This window comes from Trichosurus vulpecula, chromosome 7 (genome assembly GCF_011100635.1).
Source record: "Trichosurus vulpecula isolate mTriVul1 chromosome 7, mTriVul1.pri, whole genome shotgun sequence".
Lineage (NCBI taxonomy): Eukaryota > Metazoa > Chordata > Mammalia > Diprotodontia > Phalangeridae > Trichosurus > Trichosurus vulpecula.
This window is the reverse complement of record NC_050579.1, coordinates 30,319,628-30,340,395: the sequence shown is the minus strand read 5'-3', so window position 1 is coordinate 30,340,395 and position 20,768 is coordinate 30,319,628. Positions and strand designations below refer to the sequence as shown.

The window sequence follows — 20,768 nt, the reverse complement described above, 5'->3', positions numbered from 1 at the left end:
GACCTGGAAAATAGATCCAGGAGAGATAATTTAAAAATTATTGGACTACCTGAAAGCCATGACCAAAAAAAGAGCCTAGATATCACCTTTCAAGAAATTATCAAGGAGAACTGCCCTGATATTCTAGAGCCACAGGGCAAAATAGAAATTGAAAGAATCCACAGATTGCCTCCTCAGATCCCCAAAAGAAATCTCCTAGGAATATTGTCGCCAAATTCCAGAGCTCCCAGATCAAGGAGAAAATACTGCAAACAGCCAGAAAGAAACAATTTGAGTATTGTGGAAACACAATCAGAATAATCCAAGATCTAGCAGCTTCTACATTAAGAGATCGAAGGGCTTAGAATACGATATTCTGGAGGTCAGTGGAGCTAGGATTAAAACCAAGAATCACCTACCAGCAAAACTGAGTATCATGCTCCAAGGCAAAATATGGATTTTCAATAAAATAGAGGACTTTCAAGCTTTCTCAGTGAAAAGATCAGAGCTGAATAGAAAATTTGACTTTCAAACACAAGAATCAAGAGAAGCATGAAAAGGTAATCAAGAAAAAGAAATCACAAGGGACTTACTAAAGTTGAACTGTTTTGTTTACATTCCTACATGGAAAGATGATGTGTATGATCCATGAGACTTCAGTATTAGAGTAGCTGAAGGGAATATGCACATATATATATATATGTGTGTGTATATATGTGTGTGTGTATGTATATATGTATGTGTATATATATATTATATTTATATTTTTATATATATATGTGTATATATATATGTGTATATATATATATATATATATATATATATATATATACAGAGAGAGAGAGAGAGAGAGAGAGGGCACAGAGTGAGTTGAATATGAAGGGATGATATCTAAAAGAAATAAAATCAAATTAAGGGATGAGAGAGGAATATATTGAGAGAGGGAGAAAGGGAGAGATAGAATGGGGTAGATTATCTCACATAAAGGTGGCAAGAGGAAGCAGTTCTGTAGGAAGGGGAGAGAAGGCAGGTGAGGGGAATGAGTGAATCTTGCTCTCATCAGATTTGACCTGAGGAGGGAATACCATACACACTCAGTTGGGTATCTTACCCCACAGGAAAGAAGGAGGAAGAAGATAAAAAAAGGGTGGATGATAGAAGGGAGGGCAGATGGGGGAGGAGGTAATCAAAAACAAATACTTTCAAAAAGGGACAGGGTCAAGGGAGAAAATTCAGTAAAGGGGGATAAGTTAGGAAGGAACAAAACATAGTCTTTCACAACATGAGTATTATGGAAGGGTTTTACATAATGATAAGCATGTGGCCTATGTTGAATTGCTTGCCTTCTTATGGAGGGTGGGTGGGAAGGGAAGAGGGGAGACAATTTGGAACTCAAAGTTTTAAAAACAGACGTTCAAAAACAACAACAACAACAAAAGTTTTTGCATGCAACTAGAAAATAAGATACACAGGCAATGGGGATAGAAATTTATCTTGCCCTACGAGAAAGGAAGGGAAAAGGGGATGGGAGGGGAGTAGGGTGACAGAAGGGAGGGCTGACTGGGGAACAGGGCAACCAGAATATACACCATCTTGGAGTCGGGGCGAGGGTAGAAATGGGGAGAAAATTTGTAATTCAAACTCTTGTGAAAATCAATGCTGAAAACTAAATATATTAAATAAATTAAATTAAAAAAAAAAAACGGAGAGCAACACCATTGGCCATAAGCAGCTTGAGGTCAGGGAATGTTTTGTCTTTGTCTTTGTCTTTGTCTTTGTCTTCCTAAGGCCCAGTAGAGTTCCTGGCCCAGGTGGGCAGGCTCTTTTTGCATGCATGGGCCCAGGATTCCTGGAGAAAGCTGATGATTCCCTCTGGGGTACCTTTAGAAACCCCAAGAAGTGCATGTGTTTGGATACAACCTCTGAAGTTCCTCAATCAGAAATTCCAAAGCTGGAGGAAATTGTTTCAGGCACAGACCACAGCGTGGAAGAACGTATATGGGGGCAGAGGGCTTGGCTCCTACAGGAATCCTCCTTCTAATGCTTCAGCCGGGTGATTTGGGGAGGGGTCGGCTGAGCCTCAGTTTTTGTGAAATGAGGAAGTAATTAATAATAATAATAAAAAAAAGTAAGAGCTAACATTTATTAAGCACCTACTATGTGCCAGTCACCACGCTGAGTGCTTTACAAGAATCATCCCGTTTGAGTCTTCCAACAACCCTATTATTATCCCCATTTTACAGAAGAGGAAACTGAGGCAATCAGAAATGACTCATCCAGGGTCACACAGCTAGTAAGCGTCTGAGGTCACTTTTGAAGTCGGATCTTCCTGACTCCAGGCTCAGCGCTCCGTGCACTCTGGCACCACCTAGCAGCCCCGGTGTAGTATTTGCACCATCTATCCCAAAGGGTTATTGCAACGTTACATAATCCTTCACTTCTGCAGAGATATGAGCCATCCTTATGAGAGACACCAGAGTCTTCGATGACCACCTCATCTAGAGGCAGCGAGGTGGTGCAGTGGATGCAGCGTCAGGCCTGGAGTCAGGAAGATCTGAGTCCAGATCTGGCCTCACGCACTTACTAGCTGGGTGACCCTGAGTAAGTCACTTAACCTCTGCCTCAGTTTCCTCATCTGTAATATATGGATAATAATAGCACCTGCCTCGTGGGTTATTGAGGACAGAATGAGGTAATGTTTGCAAAGCGCTCTTCAAACTTGAACGCGCCACGTAAATGCCAGCTCTCTTGGCAAACTTCTACGGCTAATTCACTTTTTTTTTTCCCAACTGTTACCCCTGAGATGCCATCATCCCTTTGGTGATGTTTTACTACTCACAAACCATGACAATTCTGAGGCGCAGGGAGTTGTCACTTACCTATCACCCCGAGGTTGGCCGCAAACATCAGCGAGATTCCGATGGGGAGGCCGATGACATAAAAGCCAATGGCATTCAAGATGGCCCCAATCTTCTGATTGCCCGATCCTCTTAGAATCCCACCGCACGTACACTGTCAGGCAGAACGCTATTTTAGCAAGTACTGTTTGTAATTAGCAGGTGCGGCGATAGGGGCTGGAGCTGGGATTTCATCAGTGTGGGGAACTTTGATGCGAGGAAACTCCCTCCACTAATGCAGATCACAGCATCTAGCCTTAGAGGGCTGCCCAGCACCCTGGTGTATCAGAGACAGGACTTGAGGCCAGGTCTTTCTGGCTTTGAGGCCAGCTCTTTATCCACTACATCATTGCTGCCTCTCCATATACAGCACATGGTATTTTTAATCAGATAATGAGAATTATGGAGAGCAACCACAGCTTAGAGAACTAGCTTCAGGGTCAAGAAGTCCTGAGTTCAAATCCTACCCCTTGGCACAGATTGACTGTGTGACCCTGTGCAAATCAGTTACCCTCTTAGTGCAATTTTCTGATACTGTAAATTACACAGCAAGTATTGATATATGTTGGTAGAGGGAATGTCCTCATTGGGAGCTCCCTTCTGTGAAATCGCAGGTGTAAACCAAAAAAAAGGAGAAAGACAGAATCGTAGCTTTAGCATTGGCAAGGACCTTGGAAATTACACAGATCCAGAGCTAGGGGCAAGGGTAGGAGAAGCAACCAAGCAGCTGAGTAGCGTGTATTTTTCTGAGGGGGCTGTAAAGATACTGTAATAATAAATAAATAAGCAAGCAAGTGAAGAAATAAATGAATAATGAATGAACAAATAAATGAGAGATAAATAAATGAGTGAATGAATGGATAAAAGAGATAAATAATGAATGAATAAAAATAAAAGATAAAACAAATAAACAAATAAATAAAATAAAAGTAAAAATACTGTGTAATATTATTTTCTATAAATATATGTGGGAAGCAATGTGGCATAATGATAAAAAGCCAACCTCAGACACATTAAAATCTGTTTGCATCAAGCTTCTGATGCTTACTACCCATGCGACCCTAAGAAAGTCACTTAACTGTGTTGGCCTGTTTCCCGAACTGGAAGACTAGGGGGTTGGACAAGGCAGGTTCTGGGGTTCTTCCTGTTTCTAGCCCTGATTCTGTGATCTATGATTTATTAGGTAAACTACTCAACTTGGACAATATGGCCTCTGAGGTCCCTTCCAGCCCCAGATCTATGATTCTATGGTCCTAAATCTTTCAAAGTTTTAATTCATAACCTCATACCAATGCCAAGACTCAGTACTGCATTCAGAACACCTATTGATCTAACCAGAATGAAAACCTTCTGCAGGGATGGGCCCTCCCAGCCCTTCTCCTCTCCTTGATGCAATCGGAAAAAAAAAGAAAAAGAAAAATCCACCAGAAAAAAAGTCCGGGGGGCAGCTAAGTGGTGCAGTGAGTACAGCACCGGCCCTGAAGTCAGGAGTTCAAATCTGGCCTCAGACACTTGACACACTTACTAGCTGAGTGACCTTGGGCAAGTCACTTAATCCCAATTGCCCTGCCTTCCCCCCTCCAAAAAAAAAAAAAAAAGAAGAAAAAAATCCCAGGACGATCCTGCAGCATACTTACAGCAAAGCCATCAAAAAGATGGGAGGAGGCATAGATGGGAATGACCTTGGAGACCAGGGTGACAATCTCTCTGTTAGGAAAAGAAAGAGCCAAGAGCTTAGTGAGAACTACAAGCTCCAAGGTCCATACTGGGCTCTCAGGGTAACGGTGAGCACATCCCTATAAAGATGCACTCTTTGAAAAGTCTTTTTTATGCCTTTTTTAAAAAAACATCCCACCTCCTCCACCTGCCCCAAGCAGGTCCCACCTTTGGGACAGCTAGGTGGCTCAGTGGATGGAGAGTGCTGGGCCTGAAGTCAGGAAGACTCATCTTCCTGAGTTCAAATCCGACTTTAGACACAATTACTGGGCAAGTCACCTCACCCTGTTTGCCTCGGTTTCCTCATTTGTAAAATTAGCTGGAGAAGGAAATGGCCAGCTACCCCAGTTTCTTTGCCAAGAAAACCCCAAACAGGATCACCACAAGTCAAACATGATTGAAAACAACTGAACAACAACAAAATGGTACCACCCAGAGAGTCTTCCCTTATAAGAAAGAAAACTTTGTATTTACTTGCTTGTGTATATGATCATCTTTTGTACCCCTGTAGAGTACAAGCCCCTTAGGGGATTTTTTTTGGTCATTATCACCAGTGAGAAGCAGCATGACAGAGGTGGCCTTGAGTCACCAATCTACAGTCACTCATCACCTCCTGACTGCTTCCCTGCTGCCTACAAACACTTCCATGTCTTCTCCATCTTCAAAAAATCCTCCCTTGACCAGGCAAATTGTCTGATGTCTTTCTCCCTTCTGTGTCTCAATACCTTGAGAAGGCGGTCTGTAAGCAGGCCTCTGCTTCCTTTCTGGCTTCTGACCTCATTATTCAGCTAAAGAGCTCTCCAAAGATCCCTCTCAATCCTTGTCTTCCCTTCTCCCATATGTATACATGTCTCCCCCTTTAGAATATGAGCACCCTGAGGGCAGGCCTTTCTTTGTATCTCTGGTACTTAGCATAGTTACCTGGCACATAGCAAGTAACGAATGCTTGTTGGCTGACTATGCTGGGTTCATGTCCCACTCTGCCTTTATAACTCTGGGTAAGTCATTCAGCCTTCAAAGCAGGTGTTGACCTGCCCTCAGAGAGGGATTTCCACACTGGAAGCTCCTCATACCTCTGACTATGAAATCAGAGATCTGACTAACACAACCAACCCATTCCCCAGCCAAGTATATGAGGCCCAAAGCAGGTGCTTTTGGGAAATTCAAGAGAGGCAGTGAGTTACGGTGGGAGTGGGCTAGACTTAAGAGTCAGAAAGATCTGATTTTCTGGGGAGGAAATCTCTACCAATGCAGATCAGCAATCATTCTGTGACTTATGATCTTAGAGGGTTATGTGGGAAGCATTTGAGCTGAGCGTTCAAGGACACACAGCCAAGATGTCTCAGAACCAGACCTGAACTCTTGTCTTCGTGATTCTCAAGCCGGAGTTCTCTACTACATCACACACGCTGCCTCCAGAAAAGGCAGCAAGAAAATGCTAAGAAAAGCCAACCACAACAATGGAAAACACAGTCTGCTTGTCCCAGCCAAGTTCTTAGTTGTGCTTTGGTACATTTTTGGGAATGTACTTGGATGGGGAGAAGGAGGCATTCGTTTGTCAGGAGGTATCTGTTATCAAGAATTGTTTTCAAAGAACTGAATACATTGTTATAGAGGGCAGGGAGTCTTCCCCTTTTTTGTGTCATAGGCCTTTCTGACAGCCCAGCGAAGTCAATGGACCCATCTTAGAATAATGTTTTTAAATGCATAAAAGATATCGAATTGCAAAGGAAGCCAATTAGATTGAAATACTGTTATCAAAGTTTAAAAAAAAAGTCCATGGACACCCCTGAAATCTCAACCTGGACTCAGGTTAAGAACTCTGCTGTGGGAAATCCATGTACTCACCTGTCACTAGTGAAAATGTACCCAACGACATCTTTGCAGCTTGCAAGGATGATGCACAAGGTGACCGCAAACATTTCTATGGAAAAAAGGAGGGCAAAATAAACCACCTGGTACATGAGAATAGCAAGGCTCTCCTGGAGAGGGAGAGAGGGCAAGTGTTCACCAATTGCATTTCTGTCTAGTAATTCCAAAAAAATTCCAGGAAGGAACCAGGATGAGAGAGAGATGGGTTATTCTACAGACATGCACCAGCCAGCACCTGTGGTCAGCAGAGAAATAGCCGAGGATATCTTGGCCTGCTCGATATCCCCTGCTCCCAGCGAGTTTCCGACGTGAACGCTGGCAGCCACACTGAATCCTGTGGGGATCTGAAAAATAGAAAACCCCCACCCACCAAAAAAAATAGTAAGAGACAAAGGACACAGCAAGCTTTTTAAGAACCTTTGACTCCCGGCAGGGTTTCCATTTGGTGAGTTAAAAGTCAGACAATGGCAGAACTTTGAATCTCCTAAATAAACTCAGAGGGTGGATGGGAGGCTAGCCTACCATAAGCAGGAGGTTTCTGGGTTCCTGGGATGCACAGTCTGGTCCCCAGTAAAGATGAAAAAAAAAAGCTGGAAATAGTCATTGTTGGAATAATCCTACGAGAAGCAATGAATCTGTCACTTCTTCCCAAATGCCCCCTCCCTCTGGTGTGGCATAGGAAAGAGAGAGGCAGGAAAGCCTGGGCTGGAGTCAGGCCTCTGATACAGGCTGCCTTTGGGACCTCAAGCAAGTCACGGAGCATGTTCAGTGAACAGGCCTCAGCTGCCTCATCTGTAAAACGGGGGCGGAGGGGGTTGGACCTGATGGCTTCTGAGGTCCCTTCTAGCTCTAAATCGATGACTTGTGTGACCCTGGACAAGGCACACGATCTCCAAGGGGGCCTTGGCATCCGTATTCCTTTCCAGCTCTCAATCTATCCCAAATCAGAAGACCTGCATTCCTATCTCAGTTCTGCTGTGTTCTGGCAGTATGACCCTGCACCAGTCACTTCCCACACAAATCCTCAGCTCCCTCACCTATAATATACCCTGTACTACCCACCTTGCAGGGTACCTGGGAGGATTAAATGAGATAAAGTGTGCAAAATACTGCACGAGCTGGAAAGCCTAACATCAACGTTAGCCATTGTCTCCTCTGCCACCAACTACAGTAATGGTATCAGAGTAGTTGTTGTTAAAATGGCTGCTGAGCAATCCAATCTAACAGGCACTTATTAAGCACCTATGGTATACACTATAAATACCCACACAAAGACAAAACAGTCCTAGTCCTCCAGGAGTTAGTATGAAATTGGGGCATGGGGGGGACAACATATATCAAGATAAGTGGATACAAAATAGATATGAGGTAAACCTAAAGAGGGGCTGTGTGGTGAATGGGCCGAGAGTTGGCTTCAGAGTAAGGAAGTCCTCGGTTCAAATGCTAACTCTTGTCATATACTAGTGATGTGATCCTGGCAAATCATTAACTTCTTGGTGACCCATGGAGGGGAGGGCAGATGGGGGTGGAGGTAATCAAAACAAACACTTTGGAAAGGGGACAGGGTCAAGGGAGAAAATTCAATAAAGCGGGATGGGTTGGGAAGGAGCAAAATGTAGTTAGCCTTTCACAACATGAGTATTGTGGAAGGATTATACATAATGATACATGTGTGGCCTAGGTTGAATTGCTCAACTTCTTAGGGAGGGTGGGTGGGAAGGGAAGAGGGGAGAGAATTTGGAACTCAAAGCTTTAAAATCAGATGTTCAAAAACAAAAAAAGTTTTTGCATGCAACTAAAAAATGATACACAGGCAATGGGGCATAGAAATTTATCTTGCCCTACAAGAAAGGAAGGGAAAAGGGGATGAGAGGGGAGGGGGGTGATAGAGGGGAGGGCTGACTGGGGAACAGGGCAACCAGAATATAAGCCATCTTGGAGTGGGGGGGAGGGTAGAAATGGGGAGAAAATTTGTAATTCAAACTTGTGAAAAATCAATGCTGAAAACCAAATATGTTAAATAAATAAATTTAAATTAAAAAAAACTTCTTGGTGGCCCAACAACTGTTTTAAGAGTATAAATTATAGAATATTTGCTGATCTGCAATGGTAGAGGGATTTCCTCGCTGGAAGGAAGGAATGAAATTACAAGTCACACAAAAAATAGTAACGGGGACAGGAATCAGGAAAAGCCACTTATTTTTGTTCAGTTGTTTCAGTCATATTTGGTTCTCCATGATCCCATTTGAGGTTTTCCTGGCAAAGATACTGGAGTGGTTTGTCATTTCCTTTTCCAGCTCATTTGACAGATGAGGAAACTGAGGCCAACAGAGTTAAATGACTTGCCAGGGGTCACCCAGCTAGGAAGTGTCTGAGGGCAGATTTAAACTCAGGTCTTCCTGACTCCAGGTCTGGTGCTCTGTCCCCTGTGCCACCTGTTTGCCCCAGGCCTCTTAAAGGAGATGGCATCACAGCTGAGCTTTTCAGGCAACTAGGGATTCTAAGAGGCCACAGAGAGGAAGGAGAACATGTCAGGTACGAGGGACATCCTGTGCAAAGGCATCAGGATGGGAAATGAAGTATCCCACACTGAGAAAAGAATTCGGGCCAGTATGATGGAAAAGTAGAGTGCAGTGGGAAGAGTATCAGCCTAGAAAACTCGGCTGGGCCCAGAATCAGAAGGGTTTTATAAATCAGACAGAGGAATTTAAGTTTCATCCTAGGGCAATAGGAGTCATCAGAGCTTTCTGAGCAGGAGAATGATAAGGTCACTTTGGGAGGGACATCTCGCAGATTCTTACACTTTAGGACTATTAATCTGGCAGCCAAGTGGAGAACAGATTAGACAGGGAAGAGCCAGGATACAGGGAGGCCAATTAAGAGGCTACTGTAATAGAAGAGAGATGTTGAGGGCTAGGACTGGGGTGGTGGCCACATGAGCACAGTGAAGGTGATGGAAAAAAGTGGTTCTGGGAAGGCCTAAGCAACAAGATGGAGCTGGGTTGGATGGGGGTGGGTGATGAGTGAGAGGAATGGCTTGACTCCTAGGTTACAAACAAAGGTGATGAAATCACTAAGTTACCCTCAATAGAAATAGGGAAATTAAAATGCTAGGATCACTGGTGGACCCTTGTCCACTTTTGTAGCTTTCTTTGCAATTAAGTGGGTTATGTTGTACAGTGGAACCATCTTAAGCCTAAGAGAAGCTGTAGATGTATCCCGTCTATCAGAGAGAGATTGTTTTGGAACTAGACAATGTCTACTGATGATAATCAAATCTCTGGCTATGACCACATTCACATCCTTATTCTTTTTTTTCATATTTTAAAAAATTCTTCCCACTTAATAGTATTTTTCTCTATCACATGTAAAGATAGTTTTCAACATTCAAAATTTTTTATAAGATTTTGAGTTTCAGTTTTTTTCTCCCTCCTCCCCTCCCCCCTCCTCAAGATGGCATGCAATCTGATATAGGCTATATATGTGCAATCATATTAAACATACATCCACATTAGACATGTTGTCACATCCTTATCCTTAGCCTAATTTTCTTGAGTAAACGGATTCTGCCTTCTGTAGCAGCATTGGCTCACAATATCCTGGAAAGGGAATTTTTCTGCTTATGTTGACACTTTTATTCTCAAGACATTTAATACATTTTTGTTCAATTGTATTTATCATCAATATTGTTTTATGATGATGAGCAGGAGGCTTTCAGAAAAATCTGGAAAGACTGACATGAATTGGTGCAAAGTGAAATGAGCAGAACCAGGAGAAGATTGTACACAGTAATGGCAACATTGTATGACAATCAACTATAAATGACTCAGCTATTCTCAGCAATGTGATGATCTAAGACAATTCCAAAGGACTTATGATGAAAAATGCTATCCACCTCCAGAGAAAGAACTGGTGCAATCTCAACACAGATTGAAGCATACCTTTTTTACTTTCCTTATTATTCTTGTTTTGTTGGTCTGTATTTTTTTTTTGCAACATGGCTAATATGGAAATGTTTTGCATGACTGCGCATGTTTAATCTATCTATATCAAATTGCTTGCCTTCTCCAGGAGGGGGAGGGGAAGGAGGGAAGGAGAGAATTTAGAACTCAAAATTTTAAAAAAAATGTTAAAAGTTTTGAATTAAAAATTTTTAAACATTGTTTTAGTTTGCTATCTGGTTTTCTGAACATACCACCATGTGATCTGAAGTAGACATTTTTAACTTCTTATTTTCTGATCGTTGCATTTACTCCTTGTCTTATTTCTGTAGATAACATTTCTAAAATTTTGTTAAATAGTCATTCTGGGAGCAGATAATACTGTTTTACCTCTGCTCCTATAGGAAAGCTACTAATGTTACTTCTTTATGTATAAAGCTGATTCTTGGTTCCCCAAATAAATATTTTTGTCATATTAAGAAGCATTTTTTTGGTGTTAGCAAAGAATGAGAAACAAAGGATATGGGGATAGATTGGAGAATGGCTAAACAAACTGTGGTAAATGAATGTAATAGATAGAATATTACATACATCATTTTAAGAAATGATGAATATGAAGAATTCAGAGAAGCATGGAAAGGCATATGAACTGATGCAGAGAAAAGTAAATGGAAACAGGAAAACAATATGCTCAGTGACCACAGCAATGTAAATTGATAGAACGCGCGCGCGCACGCACACACACACACACACACACAAGTAAACAGAACTATGTCTCTTAAGAAGAGATGAGAAAAATGCATTTCCTCCTCTTTGGTTTCCTCCTTTTGGCTGATGTGTTAGTTTTAGGGGGTAATTTTAATATTTTACTTTTCCCCCAATTATATGTAAGAACAATTTTAACATTCTTTTTTTTTTTTTCAAATTTTGAGTTCCAGTTCTCTCTCTCTCTCTCTCTCTCTCTCTCTCTCCTCCCAAGCAGTTTGACATAAGTTACATATGTTTGCAGTTATACAGAACACATGTCCATGTAAGCCAGGCTGTGAAAGAAAACACAGACAAAAAAAAATAACCAAAAAAGAAAGTAAGGAAATCTGTAGTCAGGCTCCACCAGTTCTTCCTCTGGAGATGGACAGCACCTTTCGTCAAAAGTCCTTCAGAACTGTCTTGGATCATTGTATCACTGACAAGAGCTAAGTTATTCACAGTAAATTGATGTGTTAGTTTTGTTGAGATGATTTGTGTTTTTGTCTTTTTTATTACAAGAGATGGTTCACTGGGCATATGTGTGGGAGGGTGGGGGGAGAGAAATATATTCAGAAATAAAGGCAACGTGAAAACAAAAGATGGGTGGCTAGGTGGCTCAGTGGATAAAGTGCAAGGCCTGAAGTCAGGAAGTCTCATCTTCCCAAGTTCAAATCTGACATCAGACATTTACTAGCTGTGTGACTCTGGGTAAATCACTCAACTGTCCCTCAGTTTCCTCAACTGTAAAATGAGCTAGAGAAGAAAATGGCAAACTGCTCCAGTATCTCTGCCAAGAAAACCCCAAATGGGGTCACAAAGAGTTGGACAGGAGTGAAATGAATGAATAATAACAAAAAAGACATTAATAAAATTATTTTTCAAAAAGCCTATCCTTTAGATTGATGGAAAGGTAGTAGAAAGGCATTCTATATTGTAGCAGGTCTCCATGTGCGGGAGCACAGAAAGATAAGACTAGATGGGTAGGGTATGGGTCAGCTGATCAAACACCATGAATGCCTGAAGTCTGGAAAGGCTTGTTGATAGAGCTTAGTATTGTGGGTTTTAAACATCTTGAAAAAGAAGGAAAGGTGGGTAGGCTGGTCAGTCATCAAAAGCAAAGGATGAGAGATGAACAGCTCACACGCTCTACGGGAACCCTAAGAATGTCAAAAGGTCTACAGAGAGAGAAACATAGAAAGTCACAGACAAGAGCTATATAGCGTGAGAAGGTACAGATAGGTTGTCATCTGAGCTATGGAAGGGAGCTATTCATATTGATGAGATCACAAGTCCTTGAAGCATGGAAAAAGTGAAATTATATACTCTAAAATAAAAAATTTTAAATGAATAATATATTTAAATAGATAAATACAATTTTAAAATAAAAAAAATTACATACTCTAAAAATAAAGTAAGTTTAAAATAAATAATTTTAAATAAATAAATAAAATTTTAAAATTGAATTATGTGCTCTAAAATAGAAAGCAAAATAAATTTAAAATCAATCAATAAATTTAAATAAGTAAAATTTTAACATAAAATAAATGACATGCTCTAAAATAAAATGCCTAAAGGATCAAATGCAAAAAATGGGTTGACAAGTCTAGCTGTATATGTTTTGCCATTTTGCCAAATTCTCTAGTCAGAACATTGCTGAATAAGTGCAAACTTACTACTATATATTGAGCTGGGCCCAGACCTGACCATGCCTCCCTTTCCCATCCCACCCCACCACCCACTCAGGCCATCTTGACAGCTGCTTTGGTCTCAGTAAGGTATTATTATCTTCATTTTTCAGATGGGGGAACTGAGGCTCAAAGAATCATAGGATTACTGGATGACAGTTTTAGAGCAGGAAGAGATATCAGAGGCCATCTTAGCCATCAGAAGCTTAGAGAATTAAGTGACTTTTAAGATCACAAAGAAAAGTGTCAGAGGTAAGGTTTAAACCCAGGTCCCTCCTGACTCCAGGACTGGCCATTTACCACCCCCCCCCCCAGACACAACACCACCTCCTGGGTAGAAAGGATTTGTACCTGGCATTCCGAAGTACCTGCTCAACCAGTTCTGGCTTTCCACTGGTTTCTCATTACCAGTGAAGTTACAGGCAGCAAAGGTCTAGAAAATAGATTCTTCTCTTAAGTGTCTAAGCGTGTTCCTTAACATCTTAATAATAGTGAGAATAATTAGTAGTAATGATAAGGATAGGTGGCATTTCTACAGTGCTTTAAGATTTGCAAAGCGCTATACATATGTTCCCTCATTTGATCCTCCAAACAATCCCACGACTCAGGTGCATCCTCACTTTACAAATGGGGGAACTGAGACTGGGAAGTGATGTGATTTGCCCAGGGCCACCTAGCTAGTAAGTCTCTGATCTAGAATGTGAACTCAGGTCTTCCTGTCTCTAGTCTGGCATTCTATCTTCTCACCAGTGGCATCAAACTCAAGTAGAATCTGGGCCACTAAAGCCTACAAAGGATCCCTTCGAAAATAACATATTAATATTATGTTCTGCTGTATTTTTTATTTATTTTGTTAAATATCCCCAAATTAGATTTTAATCTGGTTCTGGCGCCATCCTCCTGTCTGATACCTCTGCTCTTTACCCCTTAGCCGCCTCAAAGTCAACAGCTCAACAAATTCCTTTTCCTCTATACTGTTGTTGTTGTTGAGTCATATGCGACTCTTCATGACCCCTTTTGGAGTTTTCTTGGGAAAGATACTGTAGTAGTCTGACATTTCCTCCTCTAGCGCATTTGACAGATGAGGAAACTAAGGCAAACAGGGTGAAGTGACTTGCCCAGGGTCACAGAGCTAGTAAGTGTCTGAGGCTCGATTTGAATTTAGGAAGATGAATCTTCCTGACTCCAGGCCTGGTGCTCTGTGCACTATGGCACCCCCTAGCTGCCCAGGAGAGATATATCTGGACTGAAAATCTGGCTCTGCTACTTAATACACATGTGCCCCTGAGCATGACTTCATGTCCCTGTTCCTTAGTGTCCTCACCTGTAAAATAGGGGTTCGATCAGATGACCTTTGCACTTCCTTCCAATTCTAAATCTATGACCCTAAGTTGCTTAATCTCTCTGGGCCTGTTTCCTCATTTGTAAAATGAGAGGGCTAAACCAGATGTTCTCTGAGATCCTTTCTAGTTCTAAATCTACACTCCTATGATTTGATTTTAATTCTAAAACGAGGCCAAAAACGACATGGAAAGGTTTCTGCATGACATTTTCTTTTCATATCCTATCTACGATTATATAATTTTTGAAAATATGCTAGTGCACTAGCAGGGCTCCCACACCGCCAATCCCAGCAATGGAACATGCAGAGACGTCTCATCCGTCCTTCTTAGTTCCAGTGACCGGGAAGGAAAGCTTTTAACCAAAATGGCACTGCATATCCTTAGGCCCCTTACCATGTACACTATTGTAGCCAGCTCATAGACAACAGACTGGGCTCCCAGCTCCACCATGCTGATGGTACCTGATGAAAAGATTCCATTTACTCCCTGGCTTAAGTGGCACCTTCCCACTCCATGTGTCCTCCTCCAGCATCACCTGTCCCTGCACTGACCGCTGAGGAAGCTCCCAATCTCATATGCCCACCACTCAATACAGAGCATGAGCATGCTTGGAATGGCCAGGTGAAGGAAGGAGTCCCACTCATGAAGGCACTCAAGGGACCACCCTGTAAGGAGAAGACAAAGAAATTCCTTTCGCTACAAAGAACAGTTTCCCCAATCAGTAACTTTTATTCTCATCCTAGCTGCAATAATTTTGTTCATGCAGCAGCTTTTTCAACTTCATGAATACACCAAAGCCCCTTTTTTCATGTAGAAATTTTATTTACTGAAGACAGGAAAAGGGTATTTATTAGGTTGAGTAGAAACACAGAAAGTTCTAAGAATGCCTGAGTGAAAGCAGCCCCTTAAGCAGAATAATTATCTGATGTTAAAGACAGCTGCAGTGCATTTTTCCCAGCTGTTAATTTACATATGACTGGTTTGTAGGATTTTGAAATTTACTTCTGTTTGGGAACTCTGGGACAATAACATCTGATAAGAAATGTAGATTTGGGGATTTTTCACTTATATATGAGGAAAAGTTGATTTGAATCAAGAAAGAGAAGCTAGAGAATTAGAAGCCTGATGGCGATGGATTTGAAAAGCTGACAGAACCAAAAAGTGAACAGGAGATAGTAACAGTTACTTTGAGATGAGCCTAACTGCACCTAACTGACTAGGGACCGAGAGGTACTATAGCTGCTCCAGTGAGCTGATCTGATCAGAGGAAAATCTTGTGCTGGGAGCTGACTGGAGAAAGCAGAACCCTTTGCTGTTTGAAGATCTGGCCTTGCTTTCCAGGCCTATTTGTAGGCTTAAAGAGAGGAAATCCTTTATAGGCTTGTTTATATTGCCTTTTGCAAGCCCTTAAAACAGAGAGAAAACCTGAATAGCTAGGTTTCAGACCTTAGAAGCTCTAAGGATCCCAGGCTTAATAAGGCTTCTGTTTGTTAAAGGAGCCTAACACTGCTTACACAGCCTGAGAAGAGAAGAGGAATGCTCCTGCTTCCCCATACTGCCCAAGGACATCAAGGCCTGTATTCTAAAGTTATAAGTTTCCCTACTCATGTGTGTCACTGCCAGCTTTCTATAAGTTTGCGTCCATTTTCCCCAATGGACACTGTACGTTGTCCCAAAGAGGGGGACCTAGGTTTATAGGTGGATTGTTATGTTGTGCTGTGATTACTAATTGTCCTTTTCTCAGTAAATGGTTTATGATTAAAAGTAAGTGATATCATCTCAGCTGATTTGTTTAAATGGAAATCATGCCACTGGAATCTTAGGAACAACAAATGTAAGTACTAGACATATGTCTTCCCCTCTACCAGGGAACCCCTAGAATACTGAAAATGAGTTGTAGCAATACAGCAACTTGGGAACCACCCTGAACCTTGCAGTGTGAGTATGGGGTATACGGGGTGAATGAGCCAGCCCCAGTACTGGAAGAGAGATCCTGGAGAGAGTTGGGGGTCAATGTCACACCCTGTGTTCTACATTACTAAAATTGATTCTTAGGGTCCAATGGGGTAAACTTTTTCTTCCCCTTTCAATAAATAAAATGACCACACAAGAAAAGTGCCATGCATTTGTAATCAAAGTTAGCTATTTTATCTTTTTTGATCACTTCTATCCCTTGTTTGGTTAAGAATTCTCCCAAGGACCATAGCTGGATCTGGCTCTCTACTTTTTGTTATGATATGACTTTTAGTATTCAGGTCAGGATCATTTTGAGTTTATTATGGTGTATGGTATAAGATGCTGGTCAGAACCTAATTTGATCAAGAATTTCCTTGTGGAATCATGTGGCATTAGTCAGTCAATCAGTCAATAAACATTTATTAAGTGACTACTATGTGCCAGGCACTATGTTAAGCTCCTCCAAGAAGTGTACAATTTGGAGTGGACTATGGCATGCATTACCTTCCCAGGTGTCACGGTATAGTTTTCTCCAGAGAATGTACAGAAAGAGGAGGAGGGTCAGGGTGAATTGGGAAATGGTATTCGCCAGTGCTGATCCCCTAGGAGGAAAGAACAAGACAGAGTAGTGGTATGATATCTGCTCATCTGCATTGCCAAGCCCCTACAGTGAACTAGGGAGTTTCAATATGCCAGCAGGAGGACTGATCACTAGGATCACAGGACTTTGAACTATAAAGGACCCTAGAGTTCAAAATCATAGAATTCTCAGAGTTGGATTATCTGGTCCAAGCCCGTCATTTTACGGAGGAGGAAATGAAAACCCAGAAAAGGGAAGTGACTAGTCCAAAGTCACACAGCTAATAAGTGGCGGAACCAGGCTTTGGATCCAAGACCCCCGACTCCAAGCTGATCATCCTTTCTGCTATGTTATGCAGTACATCCTTCCCACAGGCTATTTCCACAGGTTAATTTTTCTGGGGAAGCAGGTATAACCTTCCACCCCTTGAAATGTTTCCTCAGTTGGCACAAGGAGGTATAAATAGGTGGGTACATGTTACCAATGCCAAGGTTGCTTGAGGTCCAGCAGCCCAGGGCAGTGTGAGCCTTTTTCCTTTTCCCTGTTCAAAGACTGAATTAGACTCACATCACACCCAAGCTCAGTTGATGGAGAAGCACGTAGTTAATGAGTGCATTGAGGATGTTGGCCACCACTCCCGTAATAATCTGAGGAAGTATTATTCCCTGAAACAGGCAGAAAACCACTCAGTATTTTTAAAAGTACTGTCTCTGTGCCAAACACATGTTAGGAGTACAATTCTCTTTTTTTTTTCAAATTTTAAAAGAACGAGAAAGTTCTAATCATCTTACCTGATTCTTACCTATTCAGAAGACTTTAGAGGCACATATTTAGAGCTGGATGGGACCTGAGAGGTCATCTAGTCCAACCCTGGCATTTTACAGATGGGGAAACTGAGAAATGGAGAAAAATGAGATGACGTGCCTAGAGCCATGCACGTGATAAGTGGAATAACTAGGACTTGAACCCTGGTCCTCTACAAATGACTTATCCAATGCGAAAGCAAGAATTTGAAAATGAAAACAAAAATAATTTTTTAAAAAAGCTCCCAAATCTTGAAGGGAGGGAGTGAATTTGAAAATGAAAATAAATAAATAAATAAAATAATAATAAATAAAATAAATAAAATAAAATAAATAAAATAAATAAATAAATTAAATAATAATAAATAAAATAAATAAATAAATAAATAAAATAAAATAAAATAAAATAAAATAAAAATAAAATAAAATAAATAAATAAAAATTTTTTTAAAGCTCCCAACTCTGTTGATGCATTAGAAAGAACCAGGAATAGGACTCAGAAGTCAAGAGACCCAGATTCTAGTCTCCACTTGGTCCCTACTCCATGATGTACGTTAGGCAGGTCATGTGAAATGGCCTCTCTGAGCCTCAGCTTTCTCTTCTATAAAATGGAGAAAGTGACCTAGACGGTCTCCCTCTCCAGCTCCAAGGTTTCAGATTTCTAGCCCCTAATTAGAAGGATCTGTGATCATGAGACATGGGGCTATTTCTCCTCCCACTGGTGGAGGCTGCCTTCCCCTGTGGGTTCTCTCCCATCAAGAATTTTATTCCATATTCCCACTATTTTTTTAATTTCTCCCCAAAGTTCTTTTCCACATCTGTAAAATGGAGTCCATAGACCTCTCAGGAGTATAGCGAAAACCAAACATATGTAGAGTGCTTCAAAAACTGGTCAGTAATTGTTACTTAAATAATAGAGAATAAAGAATTACATTTTTCTATGCTGGGATTCAGATCCAAACAGCCCTGGGACAAGTTACTGTCCATTTACATTGATAACGTTCAGCCGGGTATTGTGCACATTCGTAGTATAACTGCTTCTGGCAGTCGAATAAGTGTCAAGACATAATCTCATGGTTTGTTTGTTTTTGGTTTTTTTAACTGCTATCATGATGATTTTCATTCCCATTACCTCTCCTAGAGGGGAGGAGTATGGAATTCTGGCCACATGGAGACAGAGGCAGGAATCTAGAAAGAAGGAATCTCCTGTGAAAGTAGAGAAGCAACCAGGAGGTGTGAACCCCACCTATGTGACCCCAAATATGACGTGTGACACCAAAGATCGCCGTTTCTAATTATGGAACTGTGAGACCCCAATCTGGGGATCTGAGAAATCAGCTCACTAATTATATCACATATGTACTTCTATGTATACACACACACACACACACATATATATATATATATATATGTCTACATAGGCATATATAAATAATAGTGTTTATTAGTGAGCACAGTGGAGTTACCTAGGAGAAACAGAGAAGACTCAGGAAGGTACGGTGTTTCCCTGAGAATCGGGAGGCCTGCATTCAAACCCCGTTCACACATTAGCTCAGTGACCCTGAACAAAATACTTGACTATACTGGCTCCCACTGCCTCATTTATAAAATGGGGCTGATATCTCACACTAGGAGACCATGTGGTGCAGTGAAAAGAATGATGAATTTGAAGTCACAAGACCCGAGTTCAGATCCTGACTGCCATTTACTACCTGCATCACTTTGGGCAATATTCTTCACCTCTCAGGGCCTTAGTTTCCTAACCTGTAAAATGAGCTGACTGACCTGTAAGATTGGCTTTAAGTGCTAATCCTATGACCCTGTGAACAGGGGAATTTTCAGGAGCCAGATGTCCAATTTTTTTTACATAACTACCAAATATTAAGCCCTTTGTAGTCAGAGATTGTGTCTGGGGCAGAGGAAAGAGCTCTGGATTTGGTATTACAGGCCCTGAGTTCAAATCCGAGCTCTGCTAGTTACTGACTCTGTGATCTTGGATAAATCACTTAACTTCCCTATGACTCAGTTTCCTTATCTGTAAAAAAGGCCTGGACTAAATGGTATCTGAAGTACCTTCCAATTCTAGGTCTATGATCCAGTGAGATCTAGGCTCTGCCCCTCACTACCTGTGTGACTTTGGGTTATTAATTAATTTAATTAAACAACTTCTCTGGGCCTTAGCTTCCTCTTCTCTGAAATGAAAGGCTTGGACTAGATGATTTCTGAGATCAATTCCAATTCAGTTTGGGATCTATGAACCTAGAAACATGGGGAGATGTGTTTTAAGTGTTTCCTATGCCAAAACAGAATTTTCCCTGCACTCTCTGAATTAAGAACACACTGATCCCTGTGTGAGACTGATGCCCAAAGTTTTCTCAGAGAGAGAAGGAAACATACCCACTGTACCCCTAGAGGAAGGAAATGAGTGATCATTACCTGGTTCTGCAAATATTTAACCTGCAGTATGTAAAGGAAGGCTGCCTACGAGAAAACAAAGAGACGTAAATGTTAATATTTCATTTCTTTCCAAGCTAGGTGACTTAATCTCTGCTCAATCCTGACCACCCATCTGCGTGGATTAGCGGAGCTGCTTATCTGTGATGCCCACATGCTTGTGCAGACTTCTCCATGACCTTCGACAGACTAGAAATGGGGAAAGCGTGGCAGGTTTAGGGGGATGAGGATAAAAACCAAGTGAACTTGTCTTGGTTTTCAAAAAAGGAATGACAATAGAGTCTACAGACTAGGGACTTCTGGGAAAATTCTAGACTAGACCATTAAAGAAATGGGTAGCCAACGCCTAAAAAACAGATGTGGTGATTTCAAAGCACCCAACATGACTTAATCAGGAGCAGCCTCATGCAGACCAGCCTTATTATTAAATTAGAATATGGGCATTATCGATATAGTTTACTGATCCTAACAAATAATTCGGTAAAATATTTAATATTATTCCTGAGGACAATACGGAAAGAGGTGGATTGGATGTTAATAAAATTTGATGGAACTGGAACTGGTTAGGGAACCAGACTCAGAGCCCAGTTGTTAATGGTCTCCACCGGACTGCCCCAGGGTTCTGTCCTTGGCCACATATGGGTGAACATTTGTTATCAATGATTTGGATAAAAGCATAAACATCAGACTCATCCATCTTGTAGCTGGCACAAGGCTCAGAGGGATAGTTAACACAAAGGACAATAATCACGGTGCATAAAGGTCTCGACAAGCTACAGCATTGGACTCAATCTA

General features: G+C 41.3%; 1 protein-coding gene across 3 annotated transcripts in view; it reads right to left on the bottom strand.

The window, feature by feature from the left end:
• Positions 1–20,768, bottom strand: part of LOC118858725 (multidrug and toxin extrusion protein 1-like) — a 73,281-nt gene that overhangs the window by 31,206 nt on the left and 21,307 nt on the right. For all 3 annotated transcript variants that reach the window (XM_036769330.1, XM_036769329.1, XM_036769331.1), the window contains 9 exons: positions 19,956–20,000; positions 17,284–17,381; positions 16,641–16,738; positions 14,732–14,845; positions 14,574–14,641; positions 6,700–6,808; positions 6,441–6,516; positions 4,514–4,583; positions 2,859–2,991 (listed from right to left, as the gene is read on the bottom strand). In XM_036769330.1, coding sequence (XP_036625225.1) covers positions 2,859–2,991; positions 4,514–4,583; positions 6,441–6,516; positions 6,700–6,808; positions 14,574–14,641; positions 14,732–14,845; positions 16,641–16,738; positions 17,284–17,381; positions 19,956–20,000 — 811 coding nt within the window. The remainder of the gene's footprint in view (positions 1–2,858; positions 2,992–4,513; positions 4,584–6,440; positions 6,517–6,699; positions 6,809–14,573; positions 14,642–14,731; positions 14,846–16,640; positions 16,739–17,283; positions 17,382–19,955; positions 20,001–20,768) is intronic.